The sequence below is a fragment of the Convolutriloba macropyga genome, chromosome 14 (assembly GCF_964194025.1).
Source record: "Convolutriloba macropyga chromosome 14, txConMacr16.3, whole genome shotgun sequence".
In the NCBI taxonomy this organism is placed as follows: Eukaryota; Metazoa; Xenacoelomorpha; order Acoela; family Convolutidae; genus Convolutriloba; species Convolutriloba macropyga.
Window position 1 is genome coordinate 17667071 of NC_134481.1, and position 21883 is coordinate 17688953.

The 21883-nt window shown below is 35.1% G+C and overlaps 2 protein-coding genes across 3 annotated transcripts in view; both read left to right on the forward strand.

The window, feature by feature from the left end:
• LOC142353110 (uncharacterized) overlaps positions 1-21883 on the forward strand; it is a 576000-nt gene that overhangs the window by 46275 nt on the left and 507842 nt on the right. The window lies entirely within an intron of this gene.
• Positions 1-21883, forward strand: part of LOC142353113 (uncharacterized) — a 70839-nt gene that overhangs the window by 46273 nt on the left and 2683 nt on the right. For both annotated transcript variants that reach the window (XM_075405320.1, XM_075405321.1), the window contains exon 2: positions 15237-15449. In XM_075405320.1, the coding sequence (XP_075261435.1) occupies positions 15245-15449 (205 nt within the window). In that variant the 5' untranslated portion in view covers positions 15237-15244. The remainder of the gene's footprint in view (positions 1-15236; positions 15450-21883) is intronic.

Consider the following 21883-nt stretch of genomic DNA (forward strand, 5'->3'; position numbering starts at 1 on the left):
AACTGGAACTACCTGCAAAACGCAACAAAAAATGCTCTTCGCACAATAACTGGATGTATAAAATTGTCTGACATCAATGGCCTACATAATGAGGGTGAAATGCTGGCTGTTAAAGCTCACACAGAAATCTTAGCAGAGAAATTTCTATCTGGCAGTTATCAGAGCCATGTGTTGATCACAAAACAAACATCTTTCACCAATTTTTGTCCCGTGAGATTGAGACTAAATGATACGTATAGGGACCGCGTGAAGCAAGAAACAAACAATAAGGAGCAATTGATTCGCAAACAATACAAATGCGCTCAAAAATATTCACCGACACACGGTCGATACTCAGTTGAACAAAGACGGCAAGCAATTTGGTAAACCGCCACCAAAGATAGCAGAACAAACGCTGCCACGAATTGCACTTATCCGAGTAGCACAACTGAGAACTGGATAATGTCCCCTGCTAAACTCTTACTTGAGTAAGATCTGTGACACTGCTGATAACCGCTGTCCCAAATGTGATGTTGCACCACATGGTGTAAACCACATTTTCAACTGCGGTAAGAACACCACGGACCTGAAAGTGATTAACCTGTGGGAAAGACCAGTAGAGGTAGACAAATGGATGGACTTATTACCATCAGTCCTACACAGACCACACTGCACATAATAATCCGCCTTTCTTGTCCCTTTCCCTGATGTTGACGATTCCCCTCCTGGTCCCCCTAATCCGGGATCGCATTTAATTTACCATGGCGTAGATGCAGAAAGGTCGCCACACCACAAGCAAGTTGTGGATAGGCAGTCATTTTTTTACTAAATTTACCTATTATTATTATTATGATACAAATGCACCAAGGTACTAGTTAAAAACGGCAATAAGCTCCTGTATCCCGCCAAATTTACCTGCGAATTGCAGCTCTGTGCGACAGCTACAACAACAACACTTTGAATCCCTCCCTAATCGGTTTGTCTTTGCTCCAATGAAAAGTTTTTCTTCGCTACTGTACGCCCTGAATTAGATTTCACCCCCTTTAAATCGCCAAGTTTGAAGCAATGATTTTTAATTGCTCTCAAACGAAGTTTGTAGCAATTATATTAGTCCTGTCGGTCTTTTTTAAATGCGATTTTTCGCTTGACTGATTTTTCGTCTGACGCTTTTGACTTTTCGTCCTCAAAAACAGGATAAACAGGTAGCGCCCAGCGGACATTAAGTGATCTTAGTGCCTTTTAGCTCTGTTTCAGCCTCAACTGTTTTTTGGAGACATACTTATGGTGTGAAGCTCGGTTCTTAGAGGTTTACACCCCCCACTATTGCCCCCACCACACAGCGCTGTTGCTTCCACCCACTGTTGCTCACACCTCCCCTCCCTCCCCATCAGCCCCTCGGTGAACCCATGTATAGTTTCTAAATGTAATGAAATGTTTTTCAAAGCTTCAAGATCACGAATTTTAAACAAAACTTGCAATTTTTTTTTCATTTTCTTTGACATTTATTGTCATTATTCAGGTTCTTCAGCCTAACAGAAAATCTCTGTTTGATAATACATTACTGGCAAATGTTTTATTGGCCATAGATTAGCTTTCAACTTTTATTATTACAAATTTTAGCAGGTTTTTATGCAACTTGCATTTTTGAAATTGTCATTTTTTTAGGTTTACCAACCTCAAGAGCCTCATAACCTCCTATAGGGTTTGATTATTGGTTACTGTATAGCTTCTAAATGTAAAGGAATGTTTTCCAAGACTTTAGTATCAGCAATTTTGAAAAAAAAATACATTTTTTTCATGTTTTTTTAATCTTTTTGAATTTTTTATCATTTCCTGAAACAGGTCCTTGGGACCTCCTCCATGGCTTGATGATGAGCTGTTGCATAGTTTCTGTAGTTAATGGAACGATTATCAAAATTTTAATGACTCCAGTTCTACCAATTTTTTGAGAAAAATTTACTTTTTCAAATTTTTGGAAAATTATTATGTTCCCAGTTTTTGGATCTTTATGAGCCAGTGAAACTATTTAAAGCTTTAAATAGGGATACTGAGTTTTTTTTTAAAATTTTTTCTCCTTTTCTGAGTTTAACGATCATTACTGGCCAACTAAGCTTTTCAAGTCTTGCAGATGGGTTACTTCATGTAACTCCAGAAACAAAAAAATAGTTTTGAACATTTTCAATGCGATACTTGGAAGCTTTTTTTTAAAGTTTGCAATATTTTGCAAATTTTTTAAATTTCAGTTTTTTATTTGAATGATTTACTGACAAGGCTAAAAGACTAAAAGTTGCAGAGTTGAATCAAGCTAAAGCTACTGACGAAATCAACGGCTCGCCGGTCGTTTGAGAGCAATTCGCCCGACGTTAGTCGGTTATGTTAGTCGTTTGCGTCTGTCTTTTTTATGCGATATTTTTGATTGACTGTTTTTTGACTTCTCGAGCGACTTTTAGAATTTTTCAGTTTTACAAACTCTTGTGATCTAATAATAGGCTCTCCCATTCACATATCAAGGTAGCTTAAGGCATTTGGCTGAATTTCAATACTAAAAGAGAAGTGAAAAAGCGCTGAAGTTGGTTTGATTTTTTTCAAATTACAATTTTAATAAATGTCCTTAATGACCAAATGATTTCCCTTTGTAAGCTCCCCCCTCACCTTGTACAAGCCAACCCACTGACTGAAGCGAGCTAGAATAGAGTCGAGCCCCACCAGCGGCTCGAGAGCTATTTTTCCGAAGCTAGTCGTTTCAGGTTAGTCCATTCAAGTTTCATTAGATACGGAAGTCAGAAAAGTTTGGTTGCTCACCTGATTCAGCTTCCGTATATCCCGAAATAAGCAGATACACAGAATATTCTAATAGATAGAGTGATGAAAGAGCCACAACATTGAAAACTTATGAGAATAGTCTTTGTATCAAGCAACTGTTCCATTAGCAACTGTGCTTAATTGTTACTTAAACTTATCTGACTATGCGAATTACCTGCTTCGAAAGAGTTTTTTTCGATGGGTACAAAAAGCCTTTGCTGCAACTCATTTCTCGAATAGACGTGGTAACTCTGAATGTTCCAAATTATATGGAGGGGGGTATAGATGCAGTGGTTATTCTTGTGTAGCATAACGCCTGAATTAGCCCTTCCGCGTCTCGGTGCCCACATCCGAAGGTCATAGGAAGATGTAAGACGCGGACCGAGCTTGAACCACGCTCCTTAATTGCGACCCTAGCTCCAAGTGCGTTTCGTAGTTACTGTGAAGTAAGAACTGTCTCACAAGAAAAACTGTCTGTGTTTTCCTCACTTTATATTTTTAAACAAACCCAGTTCGGTCTGTTAACTAATCTAGTTAACTAATCAAGTTTTGAACCTCTTTCAGTCTTAAGGTTGGACTTTGCCCTGTGTTCTAAAAAAACTTGTCATAATCCGTCCGGACGTCAGCGGAGTTTGCTCTTTACTTGTTAAGTGCTATCAAATGAAGTTTGTATCGATATTTTTTCTGATCATTTGACTTTTGTGCTCAGAAATGGGATAAATTGATAAAACTCGAGGAAAATAAGTCTTTCAATTGTTTTTGAGCTTTACAGGTCTCTAAAATGCGAAGATCTGCCGCACACCAGAAGTGCTGCAAAGGAGGAAACCACGGTTTGGTTTGCAACTTGTAAAATCTTGCAAATTTACTCCTACCCATGTTTTTTGCCCCCATATATCTTGTCCCCCTCAACTAATTATGCTGGCCTTATTGATCCAATGTCGTTTGTAAGCGAACTATCCACTTTAGCCGATTGTTTTTTATATTTAGAGGAAATAAAATGCCGCTCGTGAAATTTGTTTAGGTCACTCTGCAGAACGAAAGTCAAAAGCAGAGAGAAAATTCGAATGTTAGAGAGAAAATTAGAATGTTAAAATTGAAATGGTAAAATTTGAACTAATTAGAAAATTAGTTTACGTTCGCATTATTCTGAGAAAGAGCTAGAAAATTAGTCGTAAAAATTTTATTGCCAAGCGAGAGAATTTTTTGATGACATGCACCTTTTTTGAAGCAGTTCTTTAGTTTTAACTTAATTCTATCAGATAACGGCCTTTGTCTCAATTAAATAAACTAGTATTAGTGCGCTTAGGGGCCTTTTGATCGTTTGATAAAATATTTGAGCCTCTCTCAGCCTTAGGGTTGGACTTTGCCCTGTGTTCTGAAACAAGTTTTGAGAATCCGCACTTCAGCTGAGTTTGCTGTTCACTTGTTAAGTGCTATCAAATGAAGTTTGTATCAATAATTTGAGAGCTGTTGCTTGTCTTGTCTACAATTTCCATAGATTGTATTCTGATCATTTGACATTTGTGCTCAGAAATGGTATAAATTGGTAAAACTCGAGGAAAATAATTCTTTCAATTGTTTCTGAGCTTTACAGGTCTCTAACATGCGAAGATCTACCGCACTCAGAAGTGCTGTGAACGAAGAAACCACGGTTTAGTTTGCAATTTGTAAAATATTGCATGTTTACTCCTACCCATGTTTTCCCTCCATATGTCTTGTCCCCCTCAACTAATTTTGCTCGCCTCTTTGAGCCAATGTCGTTTGTAAGCGAACTATCCACTTTAGTCGATATTTTTTTATATTAGAGGATGTGTTTTAGAGGAAGTCGAATGCCGCACGTGAAATGTGTTTAGGTCAATCTCCAAAACGAAAGTCAAAAGCAGAGAGAGCGAGAGAGTGAGAGAGAGAGAGAGAGAGAGAGAAATCAGAGTGGTTTTCGTTCGCAATATTCCGAGAGAGAGAGAGAGAGAGAGAGAGCCAGAGAGTTAGCTAAGCGAGCGATTTTTTTGATCACAAGCACCTTTTTCAAAGCAGTTTTTTTAGGTTTAACTTAATTCTGTCAGATAACGGTGTTTGTCTCAATTAACTAAACTGGTGTTAGTGCGCTCGGAGGCCTTTTGATCATCTGGTAAAGTAGTTGACCTTTAGGCGCAACTTTTAGTTGCAATAGATTTTATTTTTGTTGTGTTTTCTCAAAGCAATGGGGTAACTGTTGTCAGATTTTTTCTCTTTTTGGGCTAATTTTTACGTTTTTTGGCCTTTTTCAGAATCAAGTTTTTGGCAACAGCTTTGTTGTTCAGTGTTTCAACTAGAGTTATTATATAGGTATTACTACTGACTTCACAGTTCAAGTTTTCATACATTGCAATTTTACTGAAATAAATTATAGAAATTTCTACTTTGTCCGAATTTTCGTTGATTGCCTTTTTTGTTGCCTAGTGTTTACTAAATAACAATAGTGAGTTACCATTTTAACTTTGTGTTTCCTTTTTTACCTTTCCTCCGTGTTTTGTGTTCTGTTTCACCTTTCGTCCGTTTTCTCTGTATGTAACGTTTCTCTTGTGTCCAATTGCTCTTGAATGAGAAGCAATTTATGTTATCTTGTGATTTTTATGCAAATATTCCGCTTGACCGTTTTCTGCTTTTCTTCTAACTTTGACGTCTCAAGTGACTTTTTCACTCATTTTTGTTTTATTTTTGAGTGATTTCAATTGCTCTCACTCCGAAATAAAGTTTGATGTTCAAAGCCAATTGTTAGGGACTCGATGACAAGTTCCTGATAGCCGAGTAGTTAATACCTCCGTCGAGGTGACGCAATCGACTGAGGATGTCGGGGTTCGCCTCCTACCGTAGACTAATGTTTCGACACCCATGAAGAAAAATTTATCAAGGCTACAGCCCTGAATTAAATTGCGCCGCCTGTCGTTCGCAAGCAATTTTTCAACGTTGGAGTTTTTTTAATTTAAAAGGTTTCCAGTTATTGAATGCAGATGTTTTTGTGTTGAGGGGTTATTTCGTAATAGTGGTTTCGGTGGCGCCATTTGGGATAAAATTTTATCAATTTTTTCCCAGATTTTTTTGGCCTCTGGCTTGTTTATCTTTCCTATCATGGTTTTATTATAATTAGGTAAAAATTAGGCAGTGGGCTCTTTTTATTAATTGATTGGTTGGCAAGTGATTAAGGAAATGTGTTATTCGAGTGGTTTTGGTCACGCCAGGGTAGTGAGAGGAGCAAAAATTGAGTGGTCAGAAGGCGTGAATTTTTCAGAGCGTTTTTAAAGTGGAGTGAAAGAATGGTGTTTAAACGCAGAATGGTGTCTATCTGAGTTAATGGTTTTTTAGAGCAAAATTTTCACGTGATGCAATTGTTGTTCTGTTTTCAGTTTTCATTTTCTCTACGAATACTTTTACAAGGCAATGCGTATGCTCTAATAATGCGTAGTTGCACCTTTTTAACCGCTCAATGAGTTTCAAGGCAGCAAATGGGTTTGAAAGACTTTCACACTTTGTCTTCATGAATAAGTGATATATTTTCTTGAATTTTGCTGCCTTTTTTCGTTCTTTTTGCTGCTTTTTTTACTAAGTCTTATTAGCGATAGATCTCAATGGCTCCGTGCAAGCATTTGTAATTTAAATTACCAAATTAAGATGGAATTAATTGTTTTAATGACATTGGTACCAACGTTTTTCGAAAAATTATTAGTTTTTTTGCTTTTTCCTACTTGTGTAATTTTTTTGTCCGTCACTTTGTCGCATTATGGAAGGCTCTAAGTGGATCTTTTGAGTCCCAATCAGGTTGCAAGGTTTTATTTATATCAAGTGGTTCTAACTGCTTTGACACCGCCTGCTTTCAAAAAATATTAGTTTTTCGGAATTTGTTGTTCTGCTACTTAGCCTCAGGTTTCTTTTTCAAAGCTCTAGGTTGAGCAACGTGGACCCGACTTGTTTTCAAAAATACTCAAGATGTCTTTGGATTAAGATTGATTTGTAATTGATTTTTTGTTGTCCTGCTGGTTATTAATTGCTCTCAAACGGAAGTTTGTAGCAATTATATTAGTCCTGTCGGTCTTTTTATACGATTTTTCGCTTAAGCCATTTTTCGTCTGACGCTTTTGACTTTTCGTCCCCAAAAACAGGATAAACAGGTAGCACCCAGAGGTTTTAGCACCTTTTCAGCTCTGTTTCAGCTCAAACTATTTAGGAGAAACAACTTATACTTATGATGTGAAGGGCGGTTCTTAGAGGTTGAAGACAGCCCACTGTTGACCCCCCACTATTGCCCCCCACCGTGCTGTTCCCCCCCCCCCTCCCACTGTGGCGCGTTTTTTTTCCAAAACGTAATTTTTTTAAAATTTTTTTACATTGATTTTTCATTATTCAGGTCTTTCCAGACCCAGGGGCCAGAAAACATCTTTCCAAGGGGTTTGATAATAAGTTAATGACAAATTTTTGTTGGACATTGAAGTTTTCAACTTTTCAATATCACAAGTTTAAACAATTTTTTGATTGCATTTTTTCAAGTTTTTTGAAAATTTTTGTCGTTTTAGGTTTTTCCAGCCTGAAGAGCCACGGAACCGCCTCTAGGGTTTGAAAATAGGCAACTCCATCGTTTCTAGATGTGATTCATTGTTTTTCAAGATTTTAACGTCACGAATTTTTGCTTTTTTGACAAAACTTGTATATTCAAATTTTTTGACATGTTTGTCATTATTCACGGTTTTTCAGGCTCAAGGGTCAAAAAACTTCATTATGGTTCGAAATTAATTTACTGAAAACTATTATTGGCCATGGAGTAGTTTTTAATATCACAAATTTTTGCAGTTTTTCTATAAAACTTTTCAATTTTTTTCAATTCTTTTGACATTTTTTTAATCATTTTATTGATTTTTCCATCCTCAAGAGCCACATAACCTCCTCGAGAGTTTGATAACAGGGTACTAGATCATAGGTTCTAGATGTAATGGAATGTTTTCCGAGGTCGAAGAAGCAATCTATTGTGAGTTTAAGTAATTTTTTAAAATTGTTTTATTAATTGTTTTTTTTATTAATTGTTTTTCCGGCATTAAGATCCTTGGGACCTCCTCCAAGGTTTGATAATCTGATGTTGTTTAGTTTGTAGAGTTAATGGAATGGTTATCAATATTTCAATGAATCCAGCTTTATCAATTTTTTGATAAAATATAAATTTTTGAAGTTATCGGAAAAGTATCATGTTCCAAGTTTATGCATCTTTAGGAGCCAATGAAACTATTTATAGCTTGAAATAGGGATACTCGATAGTCGTCTGAGACAATGAAATTGTTCTGAAGATTTTAATGTCTCGAATTAACGTCTCGAATTAATGTCTCGAATTTAATTTTTAAAATATCCGATTTTTTGTTTTTCTTACTAACAAGGCTAGAAAACTAAAAGGCGCAGAGGCGAATCAAGCTAAAGCTAGCCTCACTAAACCGTGGCTAGCTACTGACGAAGGCAACCGCTCGCTGGTCGTTTGAGAGCAATTCGCCCGACGTTAGTCGTTTATGTTTAGTCTCATTAATTATATGTACAATTTGCTCTGGCGCTTTTTCGACATTGCGTGAAATCTTTTTGACTTCTCTAGTGTAGTTTCATTATTCGCTCATTCTGCTCAAACTGCTTTTAAACAGCAGTTTTTCAGCAAAGCAACCTATAATGAGCAGGATTAATATCGAAGAACGAAATGAAATTAGAAACGGGATAAACCCCCAAAGCGCAGTTTTATGCCCGCTACTTGAAATTTGTTTTTTTTTAAGTCTTAGTTGCTACCTCTAATGCCTATTGGTTTTGATACTAGCCTCTGTATTCTCTAATTAAGTAACAGCAGTATGTCTAACAACAAAATGAATTCAAAATTATTCGTATTTCAAAAAGTTCGTGCAAAAAGTTCATAATAGTTCTCATTTTAAATTCGTGCTTTTAATCCCAATCGGAGCTATCGGAATCAACGGCGGCTTTTTTGCTGGGCACTCTTTTGGGGTATGTTTTCGTTTTCTGATACATTTGTGTTCTTCGTTCGAAGTTTTGTGAGGTGATGTGGATAAATTTTTGAATTTGATGAGGATAGACTTTTCAAATTTTGTAGCGATTTCATTAGTCTTGCTGGTATGTTGATGCAATTTTTCGTTTTTACCAGATATTGGTCTGAGTTTGTTCGTCTGACCATTTGACTTTTCGTCCTCGACAACGAGAAAAATAGGTGAAGCTCGGAGGGCATCGAATAACGGATTCTAAGTCTTACGGCTTCTAAGTATATGATTCACCAAAACTGTCGTGGACACAAATTCATGGTGTGAAGGGCGGTTATTAGAGGTTGTCCGCTCCCATTTCGCCCAAATTTACCGCCCACCTTCACACCCCATGGCCCACCTTCACCTCCCAACCGTCACTCCCCGACCTTCAAATCCCCCCACTCCACCTGTAACCCCGCACGCTCGACCCCTCCCCCGCGAGCTTACCAGCCACCCACCCTCTCCCGCGCCAACCACCCTTCATGCCTCCCCCAATAAAGCTAAAGCTAGCTTCCCTAAGTCGCATCTAGCTACTGACGAAGCTAACCGCTCGTCAGTCGTTTGAAACAAATTGGCCCGAGTTGGTCGGTTACGTTTGTAGTTCTTTTTTTGGAAACGAACAATGTTTAGTCATTTTGGCACTTGCTGGGTTTGAAGTGCATTTCACCCATTCGTTCAATGGAAGAGAAGACCATCAAATAAACCTAAGCTTGAAAAAATGTTTGCGGCTGACAGTTACATCAACATGTATCCTTGCTAATCTGATCTCCATTACAGACCTTTTTGAAGACTGGGCTTATTCGATGGTTTCTTCTGTTTACCAATTTGTATCTGGATGCTTACTGCTACGTAATGAAAGTACATCAGTTGAATGTTACGTAATTAGGTCTATATTTAGTTCTTGTTCCAACTGTTCTATTGGGAAATTGTTTTTCAAGAATAAAATGAAAGCTGTTTCTACTGAACGTGGAAAAAGCGAGCTGGTGACTACTCCGAGAAAGCGCGTTTGGAGAGATATAACCAAAGGTCATTCTAAACGAAACAAGATCACTACAAAACCTCAACGCAAGCTCAAACTGAAGATCAAATGCCTCAATTTTACAAGAACGCGAGTGGGAGAAAAGAACGCTTTACCAAACGAAGCTGTGCTTTCGTTCCAATTTGTGGGAGATGTTTCAGGCGAAAAAAATGTCTACGAAATGCCAATTTCTGCTGTTAAAATTGCAAAAGACAATCTATTGTTGATGCCTTTAAACAAAACGTTGAATAAATTTGACAAAGATATCTTTTTGGAAGTTAGTTTAACGTTCAAACCAGAAGGCGATAGCAATGAAGTAAAATTTTTCTGGAAGTTGAATTTTAATTTGGACGATAATTCTGATTCTAGTTCTGGTATTACATCGGCTGAAATGTTGCCCAATTTGAGTGTTACTCTTTACGCAGCCTTGGAGAACAAAGTTGACGATGATATGGCGATTTCTGCAACTACAATTAGCTCAAAAACTGATATTGTCTCAGTGGTCAACGAACGGTTAATTCCGAAGAATCCACAAGCGCTGGCAAGTTTGAGATTAAACTTTTCGTGGAAACGAAATAGACTTCAAGCTGATAAAATTGTTGAAGATAAATTCGAACGAACGTTTTGGATGAAGACCAGTTTCAATAAACTGCCGGTCATTTATGTGTTTAGGCTTTCTGCTTTTGATGACGTACAACTTGAAAAGTATTCTTTTGACTGTGTTTGGTGTAAATGGAAAGCTAGCGATGCCTTTAACTTGTATGCTCATTACAAATTAGCTCATCAAAATTTTATATTTGATGTGAGCCGTCAGATAAACGGTTATAAGTTCGAAGTTAAAAGGAAAATTATCCCCCAGTCTAATGGGAAAGCGATAGGGGCAAAGAAAAGCAAAAGTGCGCTTAAAATGAGCGATAAAATTGACGGTGGTAAAGAGTTTTTATTTGTCAGGAAGAAGCAACGAGTCATAAAAGGTTTTGAGGCCCCTTCGGAGGGCATCGAGTTTTGCCCCGAAATTCAGGTCTACGAAGATTGTGATAAGGAAGTTGATCCTTTGGAACCTTCGACGATATCAAAACGGTACCTCAGAGAACTGGTGCTGGCCGGGAAACCTAAGCGTACAGTGGACGATTACTACACTGGTCGAACGTGCACTAAAATTTTGACGCCAATTCAGGAATACGAAGACTCGGACGATGAGGATTATCACGTTGATTGGCAACATGAATTGGGTGCCAGACAGATCTCAGAGTTCCTAGACGTTTCGGATCCCGAGAAGACCTTTATATCTTTGTGGAATAAACATCGATTGCGTTATGTGCATATTAACGGCGACGCTGAAATGCTCAACTTGTTGATGTCGTTCATTTATTTGTACCATAAAATACTAACAGAGCAGAAACTTGTTGTGCATTTTATAATGCATCTTGTCAACATTTTCGATCATGGAGTTCTTTCTAAAGAAGAGTTTAGAAAAGTTGTGTGCTTTTCACAAATGTACAATTTTTGCCCAAGTGTTGTAGAAAATTTGATACCCAAAATCTGATTAATTTAGAGTGAGAATGTAAAATTTTGAATTAGGTTTTCATTTCTTTTAATTTCATTGTTCCGACCCCACTTGTGGGGGGAGGAACTATATACTCAAATGGGTTTTTTTGTTCCGTGAATTTTGGCCGACCGATATATTCATCGTAGAGAAATGTGCGTGGTATCATTAAAAAGCTCGTCCAGCGTAGAATTCGAAATTAAAAAGATTTTGTTTGAATTTCGTTTTTTTCGAGGAGTTATCGAGGTTTAAAGTTTCATGTGAACACTGGATATTTGGTTCACTTTTGTTCACTTTTACCGTAATTTTCGTTCGAATTAACGTTTTTTCTACGAAAAATTTAATTCAAAACTAGATTTCACGCCAAAAAGTAAATCAATTTTAGGTTTTCAATAGACGAAAGGAGATAATAAAGACTAATTCTAGTCTTAGAGGGAAGTTTAATATATAAAAAAATTCGAATTAGTTTTGGGAGCTTTTTTTTTAGAAAATTTGTTTTTTCAAGTCATCTAGAGACTACTAGACACTTTTAATATCGAAGTTCCGTTAATGACAAACCTCCTTTACGATTAAATGAAGCCCAATGAACAAAAAATTTGTTTCGAAGGGATCGCTCATGTTTTTTGGATTCGTGTCTCAAATTTCGTAATTTCAAATAAAATTTTGATTTATTTTTTGAGGTTTTATTAAAGTTTTATAATCCTATGGCATAAACTTTTTGACTAAATGTGTAATAGATTTGCTAATGAGCAATAAGTGAACCTATCTAGTGCTGTGAGTGGACAGCTAATGGCTGTTAAGACTTTGAAAATAAATTTTTGAAATTTTTTTTAAAATTAGTAAATCATCTGTAAGTTTGTCTCAGTAAAACAGGATTGAACTCCTTCATACCAGTGCAACATACGTTAATATCATTGGCGGCTTTATCAAATAACTATTGGTTATACGTCTTCAATGCCACAAGATTTCAAATTTTTTTTAAAATTTTTTGGACTTTTCGTTTTATTGGTTCATTTTGAAATCTTAGCACGTCATCCTAATATTGATGGCTACATATTCCTTTAGTGAAGACGTCCAAAGGATCATAGATAAAACTTTCTGAGAAAAAAATATGGTTTAAATGGCTTCAACACTTTCTTCTCCCATTTTTCTAAAGAAATTTTGGTTTTTGCCTGTATTTGTTGTTTTTTTTCATAGTCATAAGACATATTGTGATATCTTATTGATAACCTAGGCATGATAAACATCTTTGTATTCACATCGTGGCATAGCTGAGCGTATTCATTGAATTCCTATGAAAGCTTTTGAGATTAATGGCTGTTAAGACTTTAAAAATATTTTTTTTTGAATTTTTTTTGAACATAAATCAATCTTAAGCTTATTTTCGTGGATTGTAAGTCAGTCTCGGTAATGACAGAACCGCTTTTTTTCTTCATCAACAACAATTTATCTAGTTAGCGGTTTTGTCTTCTGACTATTGGTTTTTTTGACTTCGGTGCACAAGTTTTCATAATTTTTAAAATTTTTGGATTTTTTTTAGTAATTTTGGTTCCTTTTGAAATCGTATTACATTATCCTAATATTGATAGCTCCCATTGGCTTAGTGAAGACGTTCAATGGATCGTTGAAAAAGTTTTCAGAGAAAAAAGCTTATGGTTTAAATAGCTTCGACACTTTCTTCTATCAATTTTCTACCGAACTTTTGGATTTTGCCTGTTTTTGTTGTTGTTTCCATAGTCAATGACTTGTTGTAATGTCTTATTGATAAATTTTGAATGACAAACATCCTTGTCGTCACATCCTCTAGGCATAATTTAGCGTATTAAATGCCTTCCGTTGAAAGCTGTAGATTTTTATGACTTTGATACTATGGGTTTTCTCAAAAATTTCGTGGTTTTGATGTATTTTTCTTTGTCATACGACTTATTGTGATGAGTTATTGATGTCACATGAATGAAACCTATGATTGCTATTTCATCGAGGCAGATTTTAGTGTGTTTAATTAACTGCGTTGAAAATAGTTGAATTTAATGTCTTTGATACTAGGGCTTTTCTCAAAAACTTTGTGGTTTTAATAACTTTGTTCATATTTGTTGTTTTTCAAGTCATTTTGTAACAATAGAAACAATCACCTTGCTGATAAAAAATTAATTGAAAATAGAAGAGTTTATACTGAAAAGTTACTGGCTTTGAAACTTTTCTCGCTTAATTTTTGTGAATTTGTTTCTTTTGCTTTTTTTTATTTTTAGGTAGCCGTAAAATTCTGATCGGTCTCATAAACCTTTAATGTTGCCTGTCATGTTGCCCACAAACCTGTAATGAGTGATGTTACCCGACGCAGTCAGTTTAAAGCCAATAGTCTTAAAAATTATGATATTATATATCTTCAAAGATTTTTCAAACTTTTCAGTTTTTTTGTTCTTTTTGTCAACTTATTCTCGTCATTGAGAAGTCCACTCCAATTCCTTGAATTTCAAAAAACAACTTGTCTATTAATATTATGTCGTAACTGATGTTTTGTTTGGTGGACATTTTGCGTTTTCATAAAAAATATTGTGAGTGGTGTATTTGTGTTTTTTTTCTCTTCTTTTAGCTTATTGAGGTAATAACAGATCCCAATGATTTTCAAATGTGGCACAAATGAACGAACTTCTTTTGTCTTTTAGTATAAATTTAGCTGAATGAGTATGAATGTAAACTGAAATAAAAATAAATAAAATTCAGGTAATAGCTGATGATTTCAATGGCTTCAATAATTTATGTTATTGTTCTTAATTTTTTGAGATTTTCTGCGTCTTTGTGTAAATTGTTCGTTTTTTGAGATTTTCTGCGTATTTAGTTTATTCCTATGGTTTAGTCTCAGCAAAGATAGGTCCCATTAGTTTCATATTGACTTTTTAGTAAATTTATCAAGAATTATTTTGTTAAAAAGCTAAAGATTTTTTTAGACTTTTGAAATTATTTGGTTTAAGAAATGTTGATTGATCTTTGACTTTAACCTCATTTTTTGCTCTATGTCAACTTTTTACCTAATCTCATTATGAAAAACTTACATCTGCTGTAGAGTTAGCAAAAACTAAATTTGTGGAGTTAAGGTTTTATCTGATTGCATTTTGACGTTGTTACTAGGTGCTTTTAAAATTATATATTGGGTTTCTGCCGTGAAAATTTTGTTTTTGCATATTTTGTTGTTTGCTGTTTTTTCTCGTAGTCTTTTTATTGGTAGATCTCGTGAGCGCTGTAATGAGAAATGGCATTATGTAATTCAATGAGTATTTACGTTTTGTAACGTGTTTTTTAAAGTCAAACATCTATTTTTGTTATCTCTTCATTTGGTTGACAATTAAGTCAAAAATATAGATGAGCTCGAGTCGGAACATCATGTGCGAACGCACATTAACGAGCCGCCTTGTTTGCTTTTAATTTAACACGTTTTGCTATTTTACAAAGAATGCCTTGTGATGCCTTGTTTTGAGTTGGTGATATTTGTGATTGTGTATATTTGTGAATAAAATAGATATTTCACAATTAAGTTTTCTCTTTTTACTGCATTGAAAAGATGTCATCATACTCTTTTAGATTTGATTGGGGGAGGGGATTAATGATTTGTTTGCTTTTTCGCTATTCCTTTTTTCAAAATTTTGGTAAGTTTTAGTTTTACATTTTAGTCGGTTCTTATTGATTTAATATGAGCCATCAAATTAGTTGTCTCCAAATTAACATGAATCATTGAAGTCCAATCAAAGTGGTGTTGTATTTCAAATAGTGGAATTAAGGAGGATTTTATCCGAATGGTTCAATTTCGTCTACATAACTACTATTCATATCAGCTTCACATTTTATTAATCGCGTTTAATGTTTCAGTTAAACATGGTCAGTGAGAAGTTTTTGTTTATTTGGTTCTGCGCGACTGTTTTTATAATCCTATTTCTGGTACCAGATACGTCGTGTCAGAAGGTGATGAAGCTTTCTTTCCCCAATTTCCCCTACAGGAAGAAGCCATACAATGAGAAGGCAATCAAGACTAAGAAGAACTCGTGTGAGATGCACCCAGATTGTCAGAGCAAGTATCAAGGTACCTAACCTCCATTTAAACCTCGAACTTTAACCCCCCACCCCCATTTATAAGTATCTACACTTAATATGCTTTCCTTTAAGAGACCGATCACGTCTTTTTGAATTTTGTGAAAAGTTTGTAACTCTGTGGACACTGGAAAAAGTAGACACAGAAGCTCCCAATTCAAACTATTCCACGCATATTGGGCTTTTTAATGGTGTTCCTCGCGGTGAGTCGAGTGAGCGAAAAAAAAGAAACTTTGAGCATGTAGATTCCCAAACCCAAGATAGGCCATTCATCAGAAATCATGGAAAAATTTCTTAGAAAATTGAAAATAAAAAACCATTGAAAGTTAGTTTTGAGCACTCGTTTTTTGACAGCAGGAAAGAAATTTGCTTTATTGTGGATTAATTCGTGTTTCAGTATCATTAAAGTGGCGGAATTGGTTTTCTGCTCGTTCAGCAAAATAAAATTTAAAGCTTTAACTGCTTAAACTTACTTTAATTCTGTGTTCATTATTCTCTAAGCTTAGGCAATACAGCAGTCAATTGTGAAATCGACATATGCTTCGAATAGGGAAGTTTAAAGGTCAGTTTGTCACACTGTTTTAGGTAGCTCTCGTACCGATGTAGTTTTACCTACAAATTTAACTCTAAGCTTATTCGCAATAGCCAATAATGAACAGCAGGGGTGTTTATAAATCCTCAATGATGACATATGTTGTTGCAATTCAATCTAAGAATTGACAACAGTAGAAGGTTTAAGGTGTCGGCATTCTATTTTCTATAGTTGGTGTAGATTTGATGTAATTTATGCGGTCGCTGTTGAATCATTTTTAGCAACAAGTTTCCTTTGATTTTTTGTTAATTACTCCTTTGATTTTTGTTAATTAATTACTCTGTCCACAGTTTAATCAATTTTGTCGCCTGATAGTTTTTCATCGGTGAATCGTTTTTCATCAGTTCATCATTTGACTTTTCAAGTGATCTAAATTGCTCTAATTCAAAATATCAGCCGCTAACTTAATTAGACCTCGACTGTTGTTTGAGCGCCCCTCCTTTGTCGGTAATCTTTTACTCAGTTTGTCTTCTGTGTTTAAGTTTTTAATTGGTATTTCTCCTGTAAAATTTTTTTTAATTGTTTTTTTTTTAGTTTTAGTTACCATAAATTTTAATTGGAAATAGTCATGTCTTTTTAAAAATTCTTATTATAATTTTAATTTTTAATGGTTTTTAAATTTCAGATAGCTTGATTCATTAAATTACCGGAAAATACCCGCCGTTCATTCTCATAACACCAATTGGGATTACAAAAAAAGCGAAAAAATGAAAATTAAGTTTTGTCTAAAAAGATTTCAACGCTTTTCCACGCATATCCAATCATTTTCCTCTTCCTTAATACGGGGGCTAGTATCAATACCAATAAGCATTAGGGACGGTAACTTAGACTTACAATCAACAAATTTTTAGTAGCGGGCATCTAAAATTGGGCGTTATGATTTGATACCGTTTCTATTTTCGATTCCTTTTTATGACTCCGTTTATTTTAGATTGCTTTGCCTTATGATTTTAATTCTGTTGATTCTAATGATTTTGTTGAGCAACTGCTGTTTAAAAGCGTTTTGAGGAGTATGAGCGAAGAATGAAATTAGCCCGGAGAAGTCAAAAAGATTTTATGCAAAATGTCGAAAAGGCGGCACAATTAGGTAGAGCGATTAGGTATTTCTTAAAAGTTCTATTGATTAGTAGTTGTCCTCAGTCTTAATTTTCGAGCTCATTGTTTTTAATCGCTCCCAGGCGAAGTATATCAATTGTTTCGCTCCTGGAGGTTTTTGCAACTCTCACAGGAGTTTTTGTTTTCTACAGTTTGTTTAATTGGAGCGCAATTGTTCAGGTCGCTTTGCACGTTAATAGGCATTTAGTGATAAGCAAATGTGTAATAAACACCATGAAGGTGAAAAGTTAATAATGGACAGTTTAGACCCTTTAACATTTCGCACATCTACCATATCCCCATACAAGATGCTTCCCTTAAATTAGATTCCCTTTGCCTGCGATTGTACTACTTTTGGTTTACATTTACCCTCTATTTGTTCCGACCCCACTTTTAATGGGGGGAGGAACTATATACTCAACTGGGTTTTTTTGTTCAGACAATTTTGGCCGATCGATATAATAATCGTAGAGTTGTGCGTGGTATCATTAGAAAGCCCGTACAGCGTAGAATACTGAATTCAAAAGATTTTTTGATTTTTGTTTTTTACAGGGAGTTATCACGGTTTAGACTTCTGAGAAAAGTAGTGTTGTTTTTATTCACATTTTCCGTATTTTTTGACCAAATTTTTAATTGTACTAAAATATGTGGAAATTGTTAACGGTAGTGTTATTGATCTTATCTTAGTAGATAGCGGGGGTCGCTGAATTGTTCGACCTGAGCTTTTTGGCTAGAATTTATGCTAATTTTTTTCAAAAATCAGACTTTTTTTCGTCAAAGATGAGACCATATATGCTTTTTGGCCCGCTTTCACTGAATTTGCTGGAAGTAGACACCTTAATACTGCAGCCAATTTCATTGCAAGCTTGAAAAGAGAGCTAGTTGCACTCCCGCTGCTTTTGACAGTCTTCAGAAATTGTAATTTTTCCAGATTTTCGCAAATTTTATCTCGATAATTAAACGAAATACATTATTTAGTTCTGATATACTGAAACATTTTAATTAAAACTTGATGCCATTTTGAAACCATTGATGCCATTTTGAAATTGATGCCATTTTGAAAATTGATTCCCATTTTGGAAACCATTTAAACAATTGAGTGTCTTCGTAGCCGCGCATCAATATCAGGACTGATATTGTTCTCACATGGATCCTTACGGTAAAAATTTTTTTAGATTTTAATGGGGCGCGGGCTTTTTTTAAAAAAATTTTTTGCATTAGTTTTTTATGCATATTACTGACAAGGATTTCAAATGAGGGCTCCTTTATTGACAAATACTATTTACAAAAAATGAGGACCAACGACCATTTGTTACGGTCACAGAGTAAAGCCCGCGTTTTTTATGGCTCTTACCAATTGCTTTTGTAAAATTTTGTGGATTTCTTATGTTTTGCATTCATTTTTAAAACTTTTTGTAGTCCAATAACTGAGTCACCTCAATCAATAATTCGAACGGCGTCTTAGGTCTAAGTGAACCAGACAATGCTTTCAGTTGTTATCTAATGTCTCTTATGACTTTGAATTCATTGGTTTTAAGAAAATGCCGGATAATGTTTTTTAACTTTGACACTATTTTCTCTTACTTCTCTCAGCTTCGGTTGTAGTCTCAGTAAAAAAAAGCAAAAACGCACTTCCTGTTGGCTAATCAATTAATGTCTGTAATGGATTTATATTTAACAAGATTCTTGGTTTTGACACTACGAGTTTTCAGTTTTTTTAGCATAATTGCAGATTTTTTTGTTCATTTTGTTTCGTTCTTGAATTAGCACATTAATGACAGGTCCAAGATAAGCTTAGTTGGAAAAATGAACCGAGCTAAAAAAAAGGCGTATCTGAATAAGTTAATGTTCTTATTGAATAGTGTGCGCTTTTGGGCTGAGACACTGTTCTCTCGCAAAGTTAAGTGATTTTTTTTGCGTATGACTGTCTTTCTTTTGGTCGTTGTACGACATATACCTGATAATTACAGATCTCCAGTACGTAATAATCATTGCTTCCCCTGGGCGTATAACAACCTGTTTAAACCTTTCAGTATCTAGCTATTTCTTTTAGTGACTTTCAAAAAAATTCAGCTGCTTCTTTTCTGCTTTGATTTTTGTCACCTTGTAACTCAATCTCAATAATGAGAAGACTCAATAACTTTTGTTGATTCAAACATTTTTTTCGGGGTTGGTTATATGATTTGACTGATTGCTTGGACCATTTAGTTTCATAAAAAATTTTCGAGATTTCTCTTCTGTTCAATTTTTGGGTTTCTTTCTGTTGTCATTTCTATGTAGTCTTTTCATAGGGAAAACCAATTGATATTCAGATGAGAACCAAGTGATGATTTACAGCTCTTGCAGATAACATCTTATAAGTTTATTGCCTTGAACCTTGTGGTGTAAAATTGGTTGTGAAGTTTTGGCTTCTGCCTGTTTTTGTTATTTTGTAGTCTTGTGACCTATTCTCATTAATGACAGTCCCATTTGGCTTTCTGAGGTGTTGCATCTCAGTCGATCTCCTTTCGTTGAAATCTTATGTCTGTTATGATATTTGAAAAAAATTGTTTTTCAAATATTTGAAAAATATTTGGTTTTTTGAGTTTTGCCATTTTTTAAAATTGTTTTTTTTTGGTCGATTTGTAGCTTAGTCTCTGTTAAGACAGGTCACAGCCCATTTCTAGTGAGCTACAATTTTATTATAAACGGTTTTAGTTTCAAGCAATTGTTTCGCGGCATTGTTACTACTGTTACTACAAAATTTTATAACATGTTTGAGATTTTTTAAATACTTGTTTAACGGCTGCTCTCCTATCAAAGTCAAGGAAAACTTTACATCGCCCAGTTCGTTTCAGCAGTTTCAAATCTGTCCGGATATTGTGTTTTTGCAGTTAACTTTTGTGAACTGTATTATCCGCTATACTGTAGATTACCGCTGCATTACTTGTTGCTTTATTACTCTTGATAATTAATTGCTCAGTTTTGCTGTATAACAAACTTGTCTCTCTCAGAATGACAAAATAATTCAAATTGAGACAATCAAATTTTTGTCGAGTTTTGTTGATAACTCAACTTATAAACCGAATTTAGAAAATCCGATTCCGAGAAAATATAGCCTTGTAACCTGGCTATAGTCATGCAGTGTTTCAGCTTTCTATCTCAAAGATTATAGAAAAGGTCACACTTGGTGTAACACTAAATGAACAACAATAACAAATTTTCTAACTTTTATTTGAGCAAGTCTCTTTTTTGGTTTCAATAACACCAATGTCGAACTAGAGTAGGCTTCGTTAAAGCCAGTAAGAGCAACTGACTATGTGCTTTGCACAAAGTTCCTCTTGCTTAGGAACTTTGTTCCTCAGAAGGAAAGATTTAGAATATCAAAGTTAATTCTCTCAGATGAGAACCAAGTGATGATTTACAGCTCTTCCAGATAACATCTTATAAATTTATTGCCTTGAACCTTGTGGTGTAAAATTGGTTGTGAAGTTTTGGCTTCTGCCTGTTTTTGTTATTTTGTAGTCTTGTGACCTATTCTCATTAATGACAGTCCCATTTGGCTTTCTGAGGTGTTGCATCTCAGTCGATCTCCTTTCGTTGAAATCTTATGTCTGTTATGATATTTGAAAAAAAATGGTTTTTCAAATATTTGAAAAATATTTGGTTTTTTGAGTTTTGCCATTTTTTAAAATTGTTTTTTTTTTTTGGTCGATTTGTAGCTTAGTCTCTGTAAAGACAGGTCACAACCCATTTCTAGTGAGCTACAATTTTATTATAAACGGTTTTAGTTTCAAGCAATTGTTTCGCGGCATTGTTACTACTGTTACTACAAAATTTTATAACATGTTTGAGATTTTTTAAATACTTGTTTAACGGCTGCTCTCCTATCAAAGTCAAGGAAAACTTTACATCGCCCAGTTCGTTTCAGCAGTTTCAAATCTGTCCGGATATTGTGTTTTTGCAGTTAACTTTTGTGAACTGTATTATCCGCTATACTGTAGATTACCGCTGCATTACTTGTTGCTTTATTACTCTTGATAAATAATTGCTCAGTTTTGCTGTATAACAAACTTGTCTCTCTCAGAATGACAAAATAATTCAAATTGAGACAATCAAATTTTTGTCGAGTTTTGTTGATAACTCAACTTATAAACCGAATTTAGGAAATCCGATTCCGAGAAAATATAGCCTTGTAACCTGGCTATAGTCATGCAGTGTTTCAGCTTTCTATCTCAAAGATTATAGAAAAGGTCACACTTGGTGTAACACTAAATGAACAACAATAACAAATTTTCTAACTTTTATTTGAGCAAGTCTCTTTTTTGGTTTCAATAACACCAATGTCGAACTAGAGTAGGCTTCGTTAAAGCCAGTAAGAGCAACTGACTATGTGCTTTGCACAAAGTTCCTCTTGCTTAGGAACTTTGTTCCTCAGAAGGAAAGATTTAGAATATCAAAGTTAATTCTCTTCTCACAATTCAAAGTAAAGTTAAAACTGTATAATCACTAATATGATCTACAGAAACAAGACACGATAACAAGTAATTTTACCGCTCAAGAAAGTGTGCTTCAATACGCACTGTATGTCAGTTTATTAAGACAAAATTAACAAGTTTCAACTGATTTTTGGTAGTTTTTCAAGCTCTATTTATACTGCCGTACATGTCAAAATTGCATCTCTGATTGGTTGTAGATTACTATGTCATAAGATTTTCTGAATACACTGAGTTTGGGGTTCGAGATACCGTAAACGGTGC